Raw genomic sequence first — 22,430 nt, 5'->3', positions numbered from 1 at the left:
GATCCATTTGGTACCTCAAATGGCACTAAAATTACACAGTATTAACATAGAAACGCCGGTCAATCCCATCCCGTTAGATAGAGTAGGCTATACAATAATTCATACCTTGTGGCAACATCAACTGAGTCTACATCATTGCCGTAGATGAGCGGGTTGAACTCAGTGGAGGAGGGGGAGGCTTTGTCACGACCAGGGGGCAACAAAGACATCTCCTGTCCATCCTGAAACTTCTCCAGATTCAGTATAGGCTGTGTGTTCAGACTCATGCTAGCCAGAGCCTGTATGGAAGAATTGATGACAGAGCAAGAGAGAGAAGTGGAGGAGGAATATGGATACAGGAGAGATCAATTTAACAATGAATCCTGACAGGGAAGATTGAAGTAAGAGCACTATCGCCTCAGGCAATCATGCCTCACATTGCAGGCCTACATTTATTATCTTCTGAATGGCAAAGGTGAAACCAAAGTCAATGTTTTTATTTAAATAAGATTATACAAAATTAGATTAAAGGGATAGTTCACCCAAAAATGAAAATTCTGTCATCATTTACACACTTCCAAACCCAGTGTCTTTTAATATCTATTTAATTTAGCCTGTTATTTACATATATACACTGATAAACGCATATACATAGAGCACGTCAAATATGGTGCTTGAAACATAAAAACAAACCTCACTGGTTCTTACAGAAGCTCAAATGTGCTTGCATGACACACAAGAAAAAACCTCATTGGTTCTCACACGTCAAACAAACACATTTGAGCTTTGGTTTACCATATTTGGTGTGCTCTATGTATGTGCATCGATCAATGTTTGTACGCGAGTAAAAGCCTAAATGAAATCTTTTCATTATATAAAGCGATCGTGTCTCTTCTGAATATTCATACGGATTACTTTTCCAACGTCTTTATGAAACTGAAGCATCAATGTTTTGGTGGAATTAATGCAGGGGCAGAATTCTCTCATATTTCATTGAAAATTTCTTTATTTGTGTTTTGAATATGGATGAAAGTCTTTTATGCTTGCAATGACATGAGAGTGAGTAACTGATGACAGAACTTTCATTTTTGGGTGAACTTATCTTTTAAAGTTCTGAAAATGTTACAGAGGGATGAGAGAGAAAGCAATTGCCTGAAACGACTGTGCTGCATAAAAAATGTAATCAAATAGTCAAAATGTTAGAGGGAAGGGTGCGGTCATAACATAGAGCCATTAACAAAGCACTCTGGGAATTCTGCCATTGCTCACTCAATGCCTCTCAGCTGGCATTCCATCAGACCCTGCGTTTGCCACGCCATTTGACCAAACCAATCGCATCATCTGCTCCTGCTACTTACAAAGATTTTTTGCTTTGGGTTAATGAGCATAATGTAAGTGAGAAGTTGCATTGGAACATGCTCAAGCCAAACATAGTGCTATGAGAAACGGGGGCTTCAGTATCAGACCTTCATCACACAGAGAGAAGTGGAGAAGAGTGCAGAGAGTTAGAGGCTATGGAGGCAAACACAGTCACAAGTGTGTGAGTTTCTGAGTGTGTTTATTCAAAGGGTGTGGAATAAAGAAGTATCTGTATGGCTTCAATATTTGTTAAGGTTACTGAGAGTGTGTGCGTATAGGTCTACGACTGTTGATGACAGGGGGAGACACAGGAGTTATTTTTCCGTGCACATTCAAAATGCAAAGATTTGTGAACCTTGGAATCGGAGGCGAAGATCTGCTTTTGGGTGATCACAGTCAACCTTACCAGACACTGAAGGACACAAGAAAACATGGAGGCAATGTCACATGACTACCTGTCACTGAGAAAGTTTAGGAAATCATGTGACCAAAGGTGAGCGGAGACAATTCAAGGAAGGAGATAAAACACAGAGACAAATAGAGAAAAATTGAAGACAAAACACACCATTAACTGGACAGTATGAGTGTACACAGAAAACCAGTGGGTTATGAAGTGGAAAGGGAAGCAGATCTCAAACAAACTTGTCAATGGAGAATGTGTACAAAACTTAAATCATATTTGGTAGGTGCTACTAGTCAAGATAAAAAGGTATTCTCAACCTATTTTACTTTTACTTCATTAATGTGATGAAGGTTTTTTTTTTAGGAGTGAAACAGGGTTTTCAATGAACAAAAAGCAAAACAGGATACTCTTTTTGGTGATGTCACCCCAACCCCAAGTGAACAGAGTGAATTTTGATTTCATGTTGATGTTAAGGATGTTACGTAAAAATGTCCCTAAAATCTGAAGCTCGATTGAGTGAGAAATAGAACCAAATGACAGTGACAAGAAAATATAAATTTCCATATTGGCTCATGGAGTTCTTGAACCACTGTGTGTCTCCATTTTTTTTTCCTCCATGACAGGGCACTACTGTACGTCTCTAAACCACTGAAAAAAAAAAAAGGTTTTAAAACCATGATGATCTGAAAATGAGGATCTGATTAATGGTGATTCATAATGGCGAATGAAGAGTCATGACTCACGGTCTGTGAGACGCAACTGATGATTCAGTGTATTGACTATTTTGGCTTGAGATATTACAATGACAGCATGATTGATGCAAGATGAAACAAAATGGTAAATCAATTTGTCTGAGAAATTCTGCTGCAGACTAACAAACACAAAGACAACAGATTGTGGTCAAATTAAATGCGTCTCTATTAAAGAGACATGAGGAAGGACAGAGTTTGTCAGTGTATCACAATGATCGATGACAAAACAGTGAAATGTTAATGGGGTTTGATTAAGCTCAGAGGTGCCCAGAATCAGGTCAGAAGCTCTAGATAAGGGTCTATGTGGGATTGTAAAGGGTTAAGCGAGAGAACTAGAACCATTATCGAGTCTATAGATGGGGAAACTCAAAACTTATTACCTCCAAGAGCTGGAACAAAAAAGGGGGAGAATATACAGTCATTAAAATACATAAGTGATCAACTAAAAGATGAATTGGTAAACAAGCTTTAGGAACATCAGAAAATGTCTAATTTTGTCTGCATTTGGCTTCAAATGATAGTTTAAAAATATCTGTGCATTGCCAGCCTTCTCTTTGGTTTAACTGCACTATTATAATTAGTCATGTTTACAGCAGCTGCTAGATGACAGTATAATTACTATGCATTGCTTCTAGAATCTAGTTAGTGTTCACTTCAGATTCACAATTAATGGTAGGGCTCCTTAGAGAGATGAGAACATCTGGTTCATTTACCTGCTTCAAGTGTTTCTTCAGCTCAGAGGCCTCGGGTTCAGGAAGGGGAGGGAGTAATTCAGCATTGCTTGGAGCAATGACCTGCAGGGATAAAGATATACAACCCACATAAGCCCGTTATATACACAATTTACAACATGTTAGAATCCACAAACCCCTGTCTGGGTAGTTCCAGATCGTGTAAATAGTCAATATACCTTGTTGCAGTCCAGATCCACTAACCAAACGTCATCAGGCATCTTAAAATCAGTCTTGTACAAGAAGAAACTGGCAGGCACACCAATGACATATGGAGTGGGTGCTAGCAGGAGCTAGAAAAAAAGAGATGTGTTTGACAGATATAAAGAGAGCTTCATTGTTTATACACCAACTGCACAAAAAAGAAGTCATGTTACCTGTTCTGCGGAGGCCATGCAGGTGGGTAACAGTGGAATGACAGGAAACATGTACTCAAGTGGGTAAATCATTGCAACAAACGCCATGACACTCATTGAGAGGGCGTTATAATCTCGGGACTGCAGTACCACCTACAGACAGCAGAGGGTGAGAGGAAGTCCCCTTGTCACTATCAGGTGACCCACATAGACAAAATGAAGACTAGATCCGCATGAAACAGCAGATCTACAGACAACCATTAACCTAATCAATGACACAGCAATAGTGTATATTTCAAAAGCTGTATTTTATAAATGTTGTTGCTCTCAAGTGTCAGCCTGTCCAATACTCTTGGTAAATACAGCATAAAAGATTTCAAACAATTTACATCAGTACCTCTCACTATGCATGCTCGACTATCGACTATATATATATATATATATATATATATATATATATATATATATATATATATATGCCAGTATTGTATAGATCAGTGGTTCCCAAACTTGAATGTACCCCCTGAGGCATTTAACATCCTTCTGCGTACCCCCATCCAAGTGTGTTGAGGTGCTCGGTCCAATCCACTTTCAACAGCACCTTTAAATTAATTTTCCAGTGCATTGTTACCTTTACAAATACCCTTATAAAATAAAGAATGTTTTAAATAAAAAAATGTTTAATAGAGAAATATGCAATGATGGTAAAAACAAAGCGATACATTTAAATATTAAACTTAAACCACCAGTAGGTGGCGTAAGTCACTGTCTTGATGAGTTAGTCATCATCGAGTCATTCATTCATTCAGTAACGAAGCAAGTGGCTGTATTTATAAATGGGTCACTGAACCATTGACTCTCACGATTCGTTCAAAGCCACTGATTCTTTCATGAAACTCCGCTGTTCGCCTTCAGTTCTGCTGTGGCTTTCGTTGGAACTATTATTTTGTTGCAAAATAGAGCAAACAATACTGACTGTTTAAAATGTACATAACTTAATGCTACCCTTCTGTTTGTTGAACTGCTGTATAAAATCAATGTCACATTTGCAATCGTGTGGATATTCAGAAAAAAAAAATTGAATTCTGCTCATATAATATACTATTAACATTAAAACAAGAACTCACACAAGGTATGTTTTTGCATTGAAGAGAGTTTGAGTCTTAAATGTATCTCTATGCACAGCCTGTGTCTATATTTGTTTCTTATGCTAGTAAGTGCTAAAACCCCACTTATACAAAGGTGCATTGTCGAGAATGGCAGAGGCAGCATACTCTTCATCATATGCGCACTGCTTGTGTGGATGCAGTCAGTTTTGACAGCAAAAGATGAGGTAATTTGATTGGATGTCATGTATTTGACCTTTTACGGCATTTTGCCTGTTAGAAATAAATGCTCGGTAAGGTGGGGGTAGAATTAAATGAATGGCAAAACTCAGCATTTTGTTCGCGTACCTCACATACCGCTAGGGATACACATACCCCCAGTTTGGGAACCACTGGAATATATTAGGATATGGCTGATAATCATTTTCCTGCTATAAAAAGATATAATATAAATGGTCAATATTAGAATTTTATATACAATTTTATAAAATAAAATATTATTATGTCTAGATAAACCGAAAATTCATTTTGAGTAGTATAAAGGTAATCTAAATTTAAAAATAGGGGAATGAGCATAAACAATTAAATATCCAACATTGATTGATGCTGAAATATTAAATAAAACTAACTAAAATCGGCCAATAACTGATAAGGTACTGCTATATAGTGCATGCGTTAAGTACCATGGTATTTCTGGACATTTACCATGGAGGTACCATGTTCTTTGATATATCTTATAGCACCATGAAAATAGTACACAAATAATATGGTAATCTATGGGCCTATGCCATCTGATAGAGTTAAGTTGTCTTCCTCTGGCCATCCATACCTTGTGTTCCAGCAGAATGCAGGCCAGGACCAGCAGACAAGCATCGACTCCCAGCAGCTCCAGGGGCAGGTGGAGAGGGAAGTCTACAATGCTGAAGCGGGACGGGTCTGGAAGGGCAAAGGTCAGTCCAGGCTGCAGCTCGTGGGGAAGCACTTCCACGTCAACGCGTCGCTGACCGGCGACAGGCACTGGGGAATGCAGTAGCCGATATACCCATGACTCGATCTCCCTCAGGTCCTGTAGCACCTGACTGCCCTTCTCCTTTTCCTCAACGGACAGAGCGCCTGTGAACACACGCCACATTGTGTCCCTGGAGGAAAGAAATACACACATATTTACATTTTTCTATATAAGGATCAGGGCTCGGGTTCAAAAGGACAACCAAGAATAAGTATGACAAGCTCTCTTCCCCTTTCAGTTATCTTTGTTCATATTGCTGCACGTTTCTATTTCATTCCTTGAATTTTTAAACTTTTAATTGCTGTTCATTAATTGGTTTTCAAACTGTCCAGCACATTAAGGCATTGTCTTGATTCAGTGGTCTATTCTAGAGAGGACAGAAATAGCACAAAAACAGTGGCAGCTGGCATCTACGGTTCAGGATTAAACTACTAGCCTAATCACTTTAAGTAAAATGATGATACCACAGTGATCAGGCACAAAGTTCAAAAGCTCTACAAGCACTAGAGAACAACACAAACCATGATGCCCAGAAAAACTAAAAAAAGTATGCTTTCTTCTCTGAGGTGAGTATCTACAGACAGGAACTTGGGTTTTAAGATGACAGTCAGATGAAAAAGTTGATGACGTGAATGCGCAAACTCGCTTGCTGTTGTTACAAACGGAACACAAGAGATACATTCACCACAGAGAAGAAAGTACGTGGATAATTACTTGGGTTTTTATAGGTTTTTTTGTTTTGTGTCAATATTGATTATTCAAAATGGGGCACTTATGGCTTTTCCTGGGTAAGTCAAAGTAAACTGCAGCACAAATATAGTCTCGTGTACAGCAAACCAACAACCAAGGTAAAAATTTTCCATAAATAACTAACAAAATTCCAAACCCTGTGCATGTTTGTGCATGTCTGAAAAGAATGACTTAATTTTTTATTTGTGGGTGAACTGTTTATTTAATACCAACTGAGCATTATTGCAATGGCACCCAAGAATTATTGCTGACCATGTCCAATCCAGATTTATTAAAATGCGTACAGTGCCCTCCAAAAGTTAAGAAACGCCCCCAGGCAAAGAGGGGTTTGAACAATGTCAGCATGTATCCTTACGTTTTCTTGCAGAGCCGGGGCCCACTAGAGGGCCTCATCAAACTTCCAAGGGGGCCACATGATGACTTAAAAGTATTTAAATGTATAATTATTACTATATTAATATAATCTAACTCTGATCTAAATGCTAAAACAAACATAAAAGTAAGATGTAAACAAGTCATATTTTACATCTTGAATATTGCGCTGGAAAACGGGGAGCCTTCAAGTCAAAAAGGTTGAGAACAACTGCATTAAGAGTAACTTGCAATTATCATTGGAGACCAGCAAACATGATTTTCTTTTTACCTATAATACTGGTTTTAGTTTGCCAAGGCTTTTCTGGTCCATCATTTATCCCTACATAACACAGTGTCTTCTTTTAAAGATCCAGACAGGCCAGACTATGGTTGTGTGGGCTGAGTGGAGGTACTGCAGTAAGTCATAATTGGTTCATCTGAGAACTCCCACTTCTCACAGCTGCTCTCGGAGAACAGTCAGTGGCCTCAATCTGTCACACAGCCTGTCTCCACCAGCTCCACACACTCTCTAGCTCTTAACATGTTCTGTTCTCTCACTCTACCCGTCGTTATCTTTTTCCCTTCCACTGTCAATTTGCGGTGTCAAAACCACTGAGACGACTTTATTAATATGTGGTGTAGCTGCATATAGTTAAACTGTTGCATATTAAGACAGGCCTGTTTAGGGACTGAATGCTAATAAATATTGACTCTCTAGCCAACCACAGTTCTGCACTGAAATATGATGATAATGTAATATAATATGCAAAATACTTATTGCACCTGCACCTTTTGACTAATGTAGTTACATACTTTTACTGTCATTCCAATTACTAGATAAGTAACTAAAAAAAATAAACATTTTTATACAGATTCCACTCAAAAAAAGAGCAACAATCTACCCAATTAAGTATTTAAGAACTGGCCATAAATAAAAACATACACTACCATTTACAAGTTTGGGGGAACAAGTACAAGTTTTTAAATGTTTTTGAAAGAAGTCTCTTATGCTTAACAAGGCTGCATTTGTTTGATTAAAAATATGTACAATAAAACAGTAATATTAGACAGTTACCTCTGATAACAGATCACTCTAAATTGTAATGTGGACAACGTATATTCTGTAAAGCTGCTATTTTCTGTAAAACTGCTTTGAAACGATGTGTATTGTGAAAAGCACTATACAAATAAATATGAATTGAATTGAATATTGTGTAATTTATTCCTGTGAATGCAAATTGTGAATTGTCTTATTTTCGTATTATTCTTAATGCTGAAAACCATTGTGCTGCTTAATATTTTTGTAGAAACCGAGATGCATTTTTTCAGGATTCTTTGATGAATAGTTTAAAAGATAAGCATTTAGTATTTACTGGCTCTTTTGATCAATCTAATGTGTCCTTGCTAAATAAAAGTTTTTAAAAAAATAAAAAAAAATTCTTACTGACTCAAATTTTGAACAGTTGTGTATTTTTAGATTATTCGTATATGAAACCTGGACTTTTCCAGGCCTGGACATTACAATTTTAAAATTCCCCTTATACTTCCTGTATTTCCATAACCGCAGATTTCCTGTGTTTCATTAATAGAGAACAACAATAGTGAAACTGCGTTGTTTTAGTGGTTTAAGTCTGCTGATAAAGTGAAAACTGATTTCTGGTTTGTTGATTAGGCAATTGGACTGGCATATGGCTATTCTCACACAGAGTAGCCCAGTTGAGAAGAGTATGACGCATGGTGTGTTTTGTCATTACAAGGTTGAGTCGTGCATACTGAAAGGCTACAAATGTGGCTAAAGCCAAGGTCACTGCAGTACTGAGAGAACATGATAACACACTCACTGCAAAAAGTCACTATAGTGGCACATAAACACACAGTAAACTCTTGATGGTGTCTGAGTCATTTCTATTTGAAATTTTCACTGCAATGTGATATAAGGCCATGTTTGAGCCTGCCAAGTAGGTAGGCACTCTGATTAAAACAATAAATGAGGGTGTAGGCATACTTAGGCACAACGCAAGAATAAACTAAGCTTTCACCAAGTAATATAGTCCATTAGCCAAACTGTCGGCTGTTTACGATTGTCAAGAGCACAATTATGCGCTGATATTTCCAACAGCTTTAAGTTTGATTCATTTTTATAAACAAACAAATTCATGCTTTACGTCTGTTTTCATGACTGAGGCTGTGACACACAAAGCCGACAGCAAAGAACTAGCGGCGACGAAAGCCTGTGTTGTCGCCTCGCGTCTGCTGTGTCTGGGACAAAAAGCTGTAGGCTACTTGATCACACCGCAGAGACTCCTGCCAACCAGCACGTACGTTCTGCCTATAAGTAATAACTGTATTATGAGCAGCTCTCTATATTTGTCATTTAAAAACGGAAACTTAAACTAGGACTGCGGCTAGGCCTATAATTGCTTAGCATTTTGAACATAAATCATGTTGATCACTTTCTTCATTCCAGGCAGCTAATGTTGATATGAAAGTATTTGCATATTGAAATGCTCAGGTAAGATGACATAAGATGACTTCTTTGCTTGCTTTCATTACTTTCACTGTTATTCTCATGCACTGACTCTTTCGCTATGCTGAATCGGCCGAATTGTCATCGACGGGGGCCTAACTACAGCCGATGTGTGGAACACACTGCAAAAACTAGCCCAGACAGACGCTCATCGATGGCCCTACATTGGCCGACCGTCAGCTTGGTGTGTCACAACCTTAAACACAGGAGGAATCTGATTCTGTATCGTTACTTTTAAGCCTCCATCAAAGGAAAAAACACAAAAAAAAAAAACAACAGTGAGGATGGTTATTGGTGCACCTATTCATTTTATGGCCCATTCACACTAGGCCACAGCAATAATAATAATAATGTCCAATAATGTTGGGTGTCAATATTGTTACAGCTGTGGTAAGGACTTCCCGATTCTGATATAATTAGAATGATTATCAAAACTTTAAAGTTATTGTCCTGTGTGTGAATGAGTCTTTATAGTATGATTACTGACACAAACACAAACTACCACTAACTAACTATGGACAAACACTCAGCAATGTAAATGTAGCATCAGGAAAAAGCTAAAGTCACAGATGCCATTGTAGAAATACTCCATTTCCAGTCAGCCATGAATAATTCATTCCGCAAGCAAAAGTGTCCTATAACTGAGGGTTTCTGAAAAAGTGAGTCACGTGATCGTGACATATTCAAGATTACGTGACTCTACCCACTGTATAATAAAACAACTTCTCATATGACTGGAGTCTTCATCTCATCTCAGATGTTTTTCCATACATACCTTTATTTGCCAAAAAAAACAAAAAAAACGTAAACCCCGAATGCTTAATAAACATCCAAGTGCAGATGATCAAAATTCAACTGAATGAGCAAGAAAAATATAAAAATGGAATATATGAACCACTTCACAACAGCTGAACACTCACACAGGCTGCTGTACTGGTTAAATTATTCTCCACACTTGCAAGCTAATAAAGGGGGTTTGGCAGGACAATTCAACTACAAACAAATTGAGGCCTGCGAGCGCGACTGTGGCTCATGGTGGATGTGGTTGCTAGGTTACGCAAGAATAGACTTTGCTGAGGAAATCACAGAGATAAAAATCCTTCCACTCAATGCTTATTGATCTGCAGAAGAGTGCTATCGTGCAGATTGTTTACCAATAGGATTTAGTTACCGTTACCACTGTGATGTGTGAATGAGATCTTGTTAAAACCACTCCTGTGTGGAGAATAACGCTGCAAGGCTGCTTGCACATTGCACAACCCTTCAGGAGGAAAAAAGCAGCCCCTCTCTCCCTCACATTATCCCAGCCCCTGTCACACCAACACTCATCTTCATACTCGTTTCCTCTCACTCGTCCCTCTCTCTGAGTCATAAGGGCTGTCATACACCCTTCCGCTTGTGATTTCCTTTTATAAAATCATCCGTACCTTGTTACTCATCATTCTAATAGGTCACAACACTATACAAGATCTAACAACATAGAGCCCTTATGGCATTCCCAGCATAACGTATTTAAAGAGGTAATACACTCCAAAAAACGTAATGAGTGAGTTTTGAGAGAAAATGTTTTTTTTCCATTAGAATTTTTTTAAGCGTATATGATACTGTAAAATCAAATGAGGTAGGTTATTGTAATCATGTAATTTACTAATATTAAAACAGTAACAAAACTGATAAAGTGTTTCAGATTTCAACCTAGATTTCAGATTTCGATTTCAATTCATCACTAGAATAAATTTTTTTGTGTGAACTCAAAAAGAGTAAATCCAATTGGAATGCATGCAGATAGTAACAGGATTTGTAGACAGAGAGGCAGAATGTTGCCAGTTGTTATGTTGTGAGGCAGAGATAGCATCTTCTGGCAGAACCACAGTATTTGCCACTCACACATCTACAGTAAGATATTGCAAAACATTGCGGTTATTAGGCGTCGTTTCTGTGCTTAAGTATTATCTTGCTGAATCTCAGGGTAAAGTTACATAACTACATAATCCACAGAAAAGAACAAAGAAGGCTGTTCTCACCGCTGTGTGGACTTGGCAGCACCGGGTCTCTGGTTAAGCCGCTGGCTACAGCAGTCCACCATGCGTTTGAGGATGTACAGACACTCTCTGAACGTAGAAAAGAAAGGGTAGTGGCTAATAATACACAGAGACATTAACGTGCTGTTCCGGTTCTGTGGTACCAGTCGGCCACTGCGTTTGGCTCGTGGAGACTTTCCGGCGCTGCCCGGCTCGCCTGGCGGCAGAGCCCCATCTCCTGCAGGGGGCCCTGTAGATTCCCCTGGAAGTGTCAATGAAGAGGGGTCAGATTTCTCTGTGGCCTCCACTGCAGAGTCTGTATGAAGGGCCCTTTCTCCTGTACAAAATAAAATATTAAGGACAAATTATGTAGTGACTGCACCCTTACAGCCATATGTGATGTTCAAGATGGGTTACAAATGGTTAGTTTCCAAAACCAGGACACTAATCAGTTGAATTAGAATGATAAAATGGTTACGCCTCATAGAACTGGTATAACCTCTAACCTTTTCCTTCAGCTCGTGGACGGTGGTGGCCCTTCTGGAAAGAGCGGTAAAAGTTGAGGCAGATTCCATAGCGGGTGATGCCCGAGTCTTTGTCGGTGAGAGCGAAGACAAAAGAAGTGTCGTCGCGGAGGCTGACCCGGCGCTGACGGATGCTCAGGCAGCCCTCAGGCTGGCAGAAGAAGACGACGTCAGGGGGCAGAGGAAAGTCATTGTGGTCCTCCAGCGGATAGCGCCTCAGCAGCTGAGGTGTTTGTGCCACACTATCGCTGCTGGGTTGCCTGATTAGGAAAAGGTAAAAAAACTGAAGTGAGAGACAGGAAGACAGATCTCTGGCTTTTCTCAGCCCCAGTGCTTGCTCTTTAATGCACTTTGTACAATTGCTATACACTGCCATCTTAATGTTTGAGGTCAGTAAGATTTGTTTTGTTTTGTTTTTTGGAAAGAAATTAATGTATTTATCAAGGATGCATTAAAGGCACACTATGCAAGATTTGTACCTTAATATAACAGCTTGGAAATCATTTCAATGGTAAAAAAACTCGTAGTCAGGGCTGTAATCTCCCAGTCGATTAGTCGATTATCGGTCGATACGTTCTGATTGGTTGATTTTTTGCCGCGTTCATTTCATTAGTTTTGCCGCGTTCATTTAATCAGTTTTGCCGCGTTCATTTCATCAGGTGGAAAGCACTAATTGCTAATGGGGGTGTTTTCAGAGCACCCCTATTTCACAGGTAACAGTCTGTCTTCAGAACACCCCCCTTGTTTTCACTTCTTTTGGATTAGCCCAACTCACTGGAGAAGAGAGACAGATTGAAGAAAGTAGGCTACTAGAAGGTTTGCTGAATATTATTACTTGATCTGGTTTTTTAATAAATATTCTTTTTTTATTAAAGTGGACGTGCCTTTTGTGTTTAAGAGTAAAAGCTTTAGGTTAATAGTCTATTCGTGTCTCAGCCACGAAGCTGAGCTCCGGCTAAAATGATAGTGTGTCTGTCAGTTATAAATGATAGTGTGTCTGTCAGTTATTATAATACATATGATAAAAACAATTGTCTAAATTATGTTGCATATTCCTCAAAAGTTCTTGTGATGATATCACTAGTTGACAACATAGCCTATGATTACCGAAAATAGTACTATGATATTGCCGATTGCATGTGATGCAACGCTGCAGAGCCGACAGACTCGTGTGTCAGACTCATTTCAGTGCAAAATAATTAGGTCAAAAACGATTTAATATACTGCAAATAGCCTACTAGTTTTTTATGTTTATTTATAATTCATTTAGGCGGACAACACACAGCTAATTAATTTAACGTTTTTTTTTTCCTAACGTCATTTTTAGTCGTTTTTTTTTTGTCGAAAATTTCTGGACTTCAGTCGACCAAGATTTTCTTTGGTTGATTACAGCCCTAGGGCGAATCATCCCGATAAGAAAGCGGGGAGGGGGGGGGGGGTGGGGGTCACCGCTGGCAAAACCAGCAATGCAAGTTTGAGAGGTGGCGCCCCGACAAATCTCGCGAGAATCACGACTTGCTTTACGGCACGACGTCACATACATCAACAACATATGAAGCAGCCTCTATGGAAGACACTAGCACACATTTCAGACGTGAATCATGGCAGAGTCGATGAAGAAAACAAAGAAAGCGCGATCATAAAAGTGCAGAGACGGCTCTGCGTGAGTGGTATTTCAGACAGTAACGTTAAAGGGGGGGTGAAATGCTATTTCATGCATACTAAGTTTTTTACACTGTTAAAGAGTTGGATTCCCATGCTAAACATGGACAAAGTTTCAAAAATTAAATTGTACGTTTGAAGGAGTATTTCTGTTCCAAAAATGCTCCTTCCGGTTTGTCACAAGTTTCGGAAAGTTTTTTTCGAGTATGGGTATGTGTGACGTCAGATGTAGCGGAATTTCCTTATATGGGTCCTAAGGGCACTTCTGCCGGAAAACCACGGGCGCGCGCGCAACCGTAGACCAGAGCGAGAGAGCGAAAGCAGTACGCCATCAAAGCGCTATGCTCGGCTTTAGGGAAGTCAATGTCACCAAAGAAGTGGGCTTGCACAGACAACCCTGCACAGATTCCCAAAGAACCCAGCGTTAAGGGACCAGTGGATGGAGTTTGTTTTTCCAGAGCATCAACGGAGTTGTGCAAGACTGTTTGTTCCCTGCATTTCGACGATGATTGTTTTATAAACAAAGCCCAGGGGCCAGTTTCACAAAGCTATTTTAGACCGGTCTATAGTGCTAGACTAGTCTAAAATTTGCTCATAGACTAGTCTAATGCAAGTTAGACTGTTTCACAAAAATAAAGACTGACTTAATTTAGACCAAAAAAATTAGACACCTTACCCCCAGGCTAACTGAGGTCTAAGACTCTTTGTTACCTTGGCAACCAGCAGTAACAATCAGTTACATTACAGACAGCCAAAAGAAAAGGGAAAATGGCTAATAATTTAAACATTTCTTCTTGTTACTACATTCCCAAGTAAAATGTCCTTGTAACTGTTAGGGCCGTTACATAGTCAACGCGAGCAACGATCGTCGCGCTCCCTTTCATACGCAAGCGTCACGATGCGTGAAATGCAATACACCGTGACTGCTCAAACAGGGGGTAACGTTAGTAGAGTCATAGCTCTGAATGACCGTCTATTTCGCTTCAAATGCTTGCTTTATACGCGCGTCCTATTCGCCTTGGACGCGCGAATGGATTCAAAATGTTCAAGCGTCGAACTAGACGCGAATTTGAGGCTCTATTCGCGCTTGGTGTGAACGCTGCATAATAACAGGCTGCGATGTCAAGATTGCAATGCTGAAATGTGTGTGTGTGTGTCAGAGAGAGAGAGAGGCACGGGCGCGATCGAACAGTGGAAACATAAAAACATACTCCGTCATTTATACTCCTCCAACAAACATGTTTTCCGCTGGGGTAAACTGCACTGAGCGGTTGAATGCGCTTACTCGATCCGCCATGTTTTTTGTTTTGAAAAGTGTCTTATTTTACCCAGAATGCATTGCAGTGTAGTCCTACTTAAGATAGTCAGAGTCTTAAGTGCTTTGTGCAACGGTCTGATTTAGATGTCTATCTGAAGTCTGACTATCTACTATATCTAAGCCATAGTCAAAGTCTATCTTTGTGAAACCGGCCCCAGATCGACGGATTTGCAGATCGTCTAATGCTTAAGGATCGAGCAGTCACAATGATAAAGGTTCGCGGTCGTGGTTGGAACCGGGCGGTGAGTAAAACTGCTTTAAATGTCTCTGTGTTGTTAGCTCGGTGCGTTAGCACACAGCTTTAGCTCCGCCCACACGGCCCGCCTTCAGCCGCTCGTTTTTTTTCCGGAAAGACTCGGTACAGCCTATCTTTCTTTTATAAATATAATAAAACTAAAGACTTTTTGGAGATATGAAGGATGCAATACTACTCTATAGGTACTCAAGATTAACAGGAGATTGAGTGAAAATGAGCATTTCACCCCCCCTTTAAATACAAGTACTACATAGCGACTCTAGGGGTCGCTGTTTGAGAAAAACAGAAACTGCATAGTGTGCCTTTGAATTGATCAAAAGTGACAGTAAAGACTTTTAAATTATTACAAAAGATTTCCATTTAAAAACTGTGTTCTTTTGAACTAATTAACAAAGAATCCAAATGTATCATGGTTTCCACAAACATATTAAGCAGTACAAACGTTTTCAACATTGATAATAATAAGAAATGTTTCTTAAACATCAAATCCGCAGAATGATTTCTGAAGGATCATGTGACACTGAAGACTGGATTAATGATGCTGAAAATTCAGCTGTGACATCACAGGAATAAATTACATTTTAAAAGATTTTCAAAAAGATTTTTTTTTTTTTTTTTTTATGTATAGACCCCAAACATTTTAACGGCAGTGGTACATCTATACAGTATATGCATGCAGCATACATAATAAAAATACTTTTACAACACGCTGGAATAAAGGCTGGAAGTTTGAGAAGGACAGGAGCTGCTCCACAAACTTCAAGGCTCCTGATCCATCATATTGTGACCAGCTGTCAAAACTACAGCTGATCACAATAACACACAAACACATTTAAAGGCAGGGTAAGTGATTTGTTCCAGAATATTTTTTTTTGTATTTATATATATATATATATATATATATATATATATATATATATATATATATATATATATATATATATATATATATATATATATATATATATATATATATATATATATATATATATATATATATCGTCTGTGGAAGGCGTAGGACCATAACAATTATGTCCTACCTTCCTGTCAACGCATGTATCTTACGTATGTACCCCAGCGCTGCTCGACCAGATCACAGGTTGTCAGCACGTTTCATGCTACAGTCGTGCTCAAATGTTTACATACACCTTGCAGAATCTGCAGAATTTTTCTGAATCATACAGTCACTGCTGGAAAGGGTTCAGTTATGCAAAAGATGCTGGAAAACTGAAGAATTTGCAGGACCTGAAGGATTTTTCTGAAGAACATTAGGCAGTTTGACTGCTCAGGACAAACAAGGGACTCAAGACCAACCATCGCACACACACAAAAAACAGTCATGGATCATCCAGGTAACAACACAGTATTAAGAACCAAGGCCAGGGTATGCAAACGGGGTCATTTTTCATAAATTCAGCTATTTTTTGTCTTGTGGACTATATGTAGACATCTTTTATGTAAAATATATTTTTCAGGACAGTACTAGATAAAAAATAACATGCATTTTGTATGATCTCTCTTATTTTGTTAAAGCAATTAACTAGGGCTGTCAATCGATTAAAAATTTTAATCGCGATTAATCGCATGATTGTCATGAGTTAACTCGCGATTAATCGCATTTAATCGCACATTTTTTATTTGTTCTAAATATACCTTAAATTAATACTTTTCAAGTTTGTAATACTCTAATCAACGTGGGCATGGATAAATATAGATGCTTTATGCAAATGTATGTTTATTATTGAAACCATAGTCAATATAGCATGAAGACGAGACATGTTTCAAAGGTCATAGATGTTTTTCAAAGAACTTGTTTATGTCTATTAGACACATGTAGAAAGAACAAATAAATACCAGGTTCCCATTACTTCTCTTTCTTTGCACTGAGCAATTTACTAACACAATTTTTTTTAGATTTTTGCATGACAGGGCAGCTCTTCTGAAAATGCTAAATGTACATTTAGCATTTATTATTACATTGTAGTTTGTCTCTCTCTGTGCCCATTTTGATGAAGCTAAATTCTCAATAAATTCTCAATAAAACGTATATTTTACTGTTTCTGTTGTCAAACAACGGAATGAATATGAAATAGTGACTGAAACGCGACCAAATAAACATAACCAGCTCTCCCTTTCAAGACGTTAATCTGCACAAAAATTCTGATAATCGAGCCGTCGTCTGGTGAAATCAAATACACATAAGCTAAAGACAATATCCGTGCTCTGATTTCGGCTATATTTGTAAAATTAGAGAAGCAGCATAATATCTGTGTTTAACTGAATTAAAGCGCTGCTCCTCCGCGTGAGACGCAGAGAGAGAGAGAGAGAGAGAGAGAGAGAGAGAGAGAGAGAGAGAGAGAGAGAGAGAGAGAGAGAGAGAGAGAGAGAGAGAGAGAGAGAGAGAGAGAGAGAGAGAGAGAGAGAGAGAGAGAGAGAGAGAGAGAGAGAGAGAGAGAGAGAGAGGCGCGCGCGCGTGCTGAGAGAGCAGTAGCCTACCGGCGGTACCGGTATATTCTCAGAAACTAAATAAGGTTTGGGCGCTTTGTTGAAGGGAAAAAAATCGCTAAAGGGGTCTGCAATGTCCCTAAGTTGCCAACACTGTGTATCTCCATTTCTCCAACTAGGGGTTGGGTCACGGGTCAAACAGAAAATACGCGCTGCGTTAATCGTCCGTTAAAAATATTAGTGCCGTTAATATGATTTTGCGTTAACGCGTTATTAACGCGCTAACTTTGACAGCCCTACAATTAACATTTAGCAGATTCTGCAAGGTGTATGTTAACATTTGAGCATGACAGTATGCAGAGTTAGACAGACAGTCACCGAGCACACAAACTAAAACGGCAGCCACGTTTTACAGTTGCTCCTGAACCAAAACAAACAAGCTTATGCTGCGTTCATGCCATAACTACTGTAATCTGTAGGAGATGGAAACCCGTGACGTTATGCTCGGAGCAGTTCGTGACTTGAATTTATGCTTTCAATGGCAACAATATCAATGCCGAAATGAATCTGCAGCAGTCAGGTAGTACAGGTCAGTGCTCTTTAAGCAGTTTATGTTCATTATTATTGTAATGATATGTGCTTTGAGACATGAGGTAGTTTTAGCACCATCTCTCGTGACGCTTTTGTTTGCTTCCTACTGTTCATGTGTTTTGGGTGAGGCGTGGCTTTGGAGATGCTCTGAAGGGAGGGTGGGATCTTATGCTTTCAAATCTAGTTGCCTCTCTGAAAATTGCCTAGCCTACCTTTAACATTAAGCTATTAAATAGCACTAAGTAATAGTGTTTTTGTATTGTGTTATTTTGTCATTTTACTATTTGTTTAATGTGATGCAGTGGCTGAACAAATTTCCCTCTGGGACAATAAAGTGTACCTCAACCTTAACCTGTCACCTGGAACACACCTGCACAGGCCATGTACTAACAAAACACACAATCAGTTCACCTGTGATTCAATTCTTTTGCAATTTACTTGAGCACCTATAGAAGCACACACACAAACACACCCACACACCACTGAACAATCTTCCTTACCTGGCTCCAACTACCACCAGGTAGTCGAGGAGGCGGGGACACGGTTTCTTTTTCTCCATCTCTGTATCAGGAATGTTTCTAAGTCATGGCAACTGTAGCAACGATCAGCTCTCAGGCAGGCAGTCGTTCAACCAGGTGCAGCAGAACTAGGAGTTGGACAATCGAGGAAAGCAGTCGCCAATCATTGCGGTCTGTGGTGTGCACGAATGGGGTCTGGAGAAGAGTAAGAGCAAACATTATAGAAGTAATCCATCACACAACAACTGCTCTGCAGTGACACTAAAGCCTTTAGCACTACTGCAAAGCTTTTTTTATGAATCAGCATTCAGAAAAGATCCCCATTTTCTGACAGTATCACTGAAATAAGTGTACTGAAATATCAGACTGCCTCTGTACCAGCCCTAGGCTTTATAAACTGCAAAAAAGAAAGAAAAAAGAGATGCAGTCACATTCTTTGTAGACTCTGAGGTGATTTCTGGCTGTCAATCAATCATTTTACATGTCATAGTGCAGCCCATTTATGGAAAGAATGAAGTTAATAGTGGATCATACGTGTTAAGCAGCCTTTTCGATTTCATGTGCAGTTTTCAGTTGTTTTATTTGTTTTTCTTGCTTAATGTTATAATGGTATCCTTTTATAATGGTATAAGGGTGGAGTATAAGGAGGAGAGAGAGTGTCCAATACAATAGTTAACTAAACAAAACACAAAACACATGCCCCAACAGAAAGTCATAGTATAGTTCTTCGGAAACAAGCTTCCTCACGATATTTTAGCCGAACATAATTTTACAAATTGCTACTCTAGCATTATTTTGGGTAATGGTTGAAGTGCATTCACACTGCTGACATATTTATCTGTTGTAGCTTATTACGGTGGCCGAGAGAGCTCAGCACCCTGCAACTGAAGAAAACACATGCAAATAGAAAAACACCAGCAAATTATGATAACATCTTCATCAGTTTTACAACACATGTGTGCTCCAAATACTCACAACACAACCAAACACAGAAACGCGCGGCAAATAGAACAGACAACAACGGAAATGTTTCCATGAGACCCCAATAAGTGACGAACCCTGCTGGGACGTTTAAAAGCTTATAGCTCAAAGTCTACTTTATTTTTTTTTTCTGCAAAACATACAGAGATGACATGTTTATAACTTTGTATAGCCTACAATATGTTCAGTGTCATCAGAATACAAATGAGAAGAGTTAACAATGAGTTAAAAAAAAAAAAAGATAGAAAAAAGAAAATGCTAACCTATACATCAGTTACATTGTACAAATTTTGTCATGCTATGTTTAAATAAGTTTCATAAGAAATGTTAGGTAATGCAGGGTCCAAAGATGAGACAGCAAGTTTTAAAGTTGAGACACACACAGATATAACGCATATTTTAAAAACTTTTTTGTATAAAATGTATATTTATTTGCAACAGTTAAGTTAACAGCAATAATAAGACATTTCTGTCGTAAGAACAGCTATTCAGCTGATGGACGCTGTGCTGCGTTGTCATGGGAACATCCCAGGTGAAAATAATGAGGAAATGACGTTGTCTTTCTTTGCTCCCTTCACCAGTGCTTTCCAAACGGCTACATAATGGCACAAAAGTGCTCTGCTCACTCCAAAGTCCCCACTTCAAGGGCTCTGCCGTCTGCCCTTCGAAGGGAGTAGGGCATAGGGATGCTCACGAGCAGTAATTTTCTGTATTTGGTTGCGTTTTGAGTATTTGGGGCACACATGTGTTGTAAAACTGATGATGTTTTCTTAATTTGCCAGTGTTTCTCTATTTGCATGTGTTTTCTTCAGTTGCAGCGCGTTGAGTTCTCTCGGTATCCATGTTGTGTGCACAAAATATTCACTGTTTTGTCAGATAAGTGCTAATTCAACATCACTGTTTCAGGCAATGACTGCAGCCCAACAAAACTATTTTGCTCAAAACTTTTTCAGACAAATATTTGCCATAATTTTGGTGCAGAATTCCACTGATCTATATAGAATGTCATTATTCCCTTAAAATATCATTTTTATTCCTAAACTGTTTTGTGTCTGGCAGTACCATTCATATATTTATAACAGCAAACTATAGAGTCAAAACAAAGCACACTGTACAAGCCAAGCCTGCAGTCTTCTCTAACACATCTTGACAGAAGGCTCAGCAGCAAATGTAAACACACACACAATGATAAGCTAAAGGGATTGGAGCCCAGCTGTGTCCTCACCACATGGATTTGCCATTTGTGTTCCTCATGTGTTAAAGCCCATGCATTAGCACCTGCCTCAATGTCAATACAAACGAAAGCAAGCTCAGTCAGATTTCAGAAGAGAAACACTCTTTGCACAATATCCGGTTAGAATGATATCATTTCAACATTTTTTCAACCTGTTAAAAGTCAATAAAATAGCTGTATTGTCTATGTCAACATGCAATTTACTCAAGCAGGACATGCTTCTGGTTCAATGTACTTTGTTAACTAAAGCAAACATTAAGACACTCATCATGTGAAAGGTTGTAAACAGAACAATAATTATGAAATGAGAGCCAGATGCGGCGCCGTTTCAGAAGCAGATTCTTCTGCCTTACTGCTTACAGTGCTTATCTGAAGTTCTGGGTACTCTGCTCTGCAGAGAGTTGCACACACAGAAAGACACCTATAATAGGCCTGTCGCGATAGTCGATAAGTCGATTAATCGCACGATAAAAAAAATGAGCTCGATAATTTTTCCGGCCGCGATAATTCCATTTGCATGCTTGTTTGTTTTCCTCGTCTCTCTCTCTCTCTACCAAAGAGACTGGATGACCACTCTCGGTTCTTTAGCGTAGGAGGAGTGAACCCTCTTGTTGTCAGTTGCATGGTCTTTGTGTGGGGAGGCGGCGGCGCGGCACTTGTCAGTCACATGGTCTTTGTGTGGGAAAGGCGGGACTGTTTGCGGCTACTGCCGGGAGAGAGAGAAGACGCTAGTTGTGAGTTGCGACAGCGAGCCCGATCACATGAAAATGCATATCTATACCACGAATGTTATTTCTCGTGCCATTTATACGCCAAAAATAGTTTTTGCGTGCATATGATACGCTCTTTATGGCGTGTAATACGCACGCACTCCTCACCCCTAATCCTAACCAAGTATTTTCAGTGCGTAGCATACACACGCAATAAAGTGCGTCTCCGTCTTCCCGACAGTACACAATCACTTGACAAAGTAACAGTGCAAAATTGTGCGATATGGCTTGTTGAGGCTTTTTTTTATTTGTTTACAAAGGTCCTAACTGTCAGTTTTGCCTGTTATGGAATGTATCACCATTTAATAATGTCTAAAGCCTAATGTTTAATATTTTTTGAAGTGCAATTTTGTTTCATTTTATATATTAACAGACATTTATTTTGTTAACAGACACTAAGAGTCCATTGCTTTCATTGTTTTTGGTTGTTTTGTTCATTTTTTTGGATATTTAAAATGTTTTCCGTTTTCAATGTTTAATATTCTTTAGAAATAAAAGTTTATAGATCGTTGAAAAGGTGTACCTGCATTATTATGCCATTATAATTATATTAAATGAAAATGGTCTCAGAACGACAATATTATCGTTTATCGCGATAATTTCTTGGACAATTTATCGTCCAGCAAAATTTGTTATCGTGACAGGCCTAACCTATAATGTTTGGAAGTAATTTCTTGACATCACAGCTCAGAATTAAAGAGCCTATATTACACTTATTTACAAGTTCATAATTTTATTTTGGGAGTGTGCTAGAATATATTTGCATGATTCACATTATTTTTCA

General features: G+C 38.9%; 1 protein-coding gene across 14 annotated transcripts in view; it reads right to left on the bottom strand.

The window, feature by feature from the left end:
* The window catches only part of madd (MAP-kinase activating death domain), a 63,834-nt gene that overhangs the window by 29,444 nt on the left and 11,960 nt on the right, over nt 1-22,430 (bottom strand). For all 14 annotated transcript variants that reach the window (XM_081359753.1, XM_081359765.1, XM_081359759.1 and 11 more), the window contains exons 2-10: nt 18,644-18,856; nt 11,854-12,131; nt 11,351-11,684; nt 5,516-5,825; nt 3,602-3,733; nt 3,404-3,517; nt 3,207-3,287; nt 1,694-1,750; nt 106-278 (exon numbers count right to left, since the gene is read on the bottom strand). In XM_081359753.1, the coding sequence (XP_081215879.1) occupies nt 106-278; nt 1,694-1,750; nt 3,207-3,287; nt 3,404-3,517; nt 3,602-3,733; nt 5,516-5,825; nt 11,351-11,684; nt 11,854-12,131; nt 18,644-18,702 (1,538 nt within the window). In that variant the 5' untranslated portion in view covers nt 18,703-18,856. The remainder of the gene's footprint in view (nt 1-105; nt 279-1,693; nt 1,751-3,206; nt 3,288-3,403; nt 3,518-3,601; nt 3,734-5,515; nt 5,826-11,350; nt 11,685-11,853; nt 12,132-18,643; nt 18,857-22,430) is intronic.

The sequence above is a fragment of the Scardinius erythrophthalmus genome (genome assembly GCF_964197995.2).
Source record: "Scardinius erythrophthalmus genome assembly, chromosome: 2".
NCBI classification, from domain to species: Eukaryota; Metazoa; Chordata; class Actinopteri; order Cypriniformes; family Leuciscidae; genus Scardinius; species Scardinius erythrophthalmus.
This window is presented reverse-complemented; position numbering and strand designations above follow the sequence as displayed.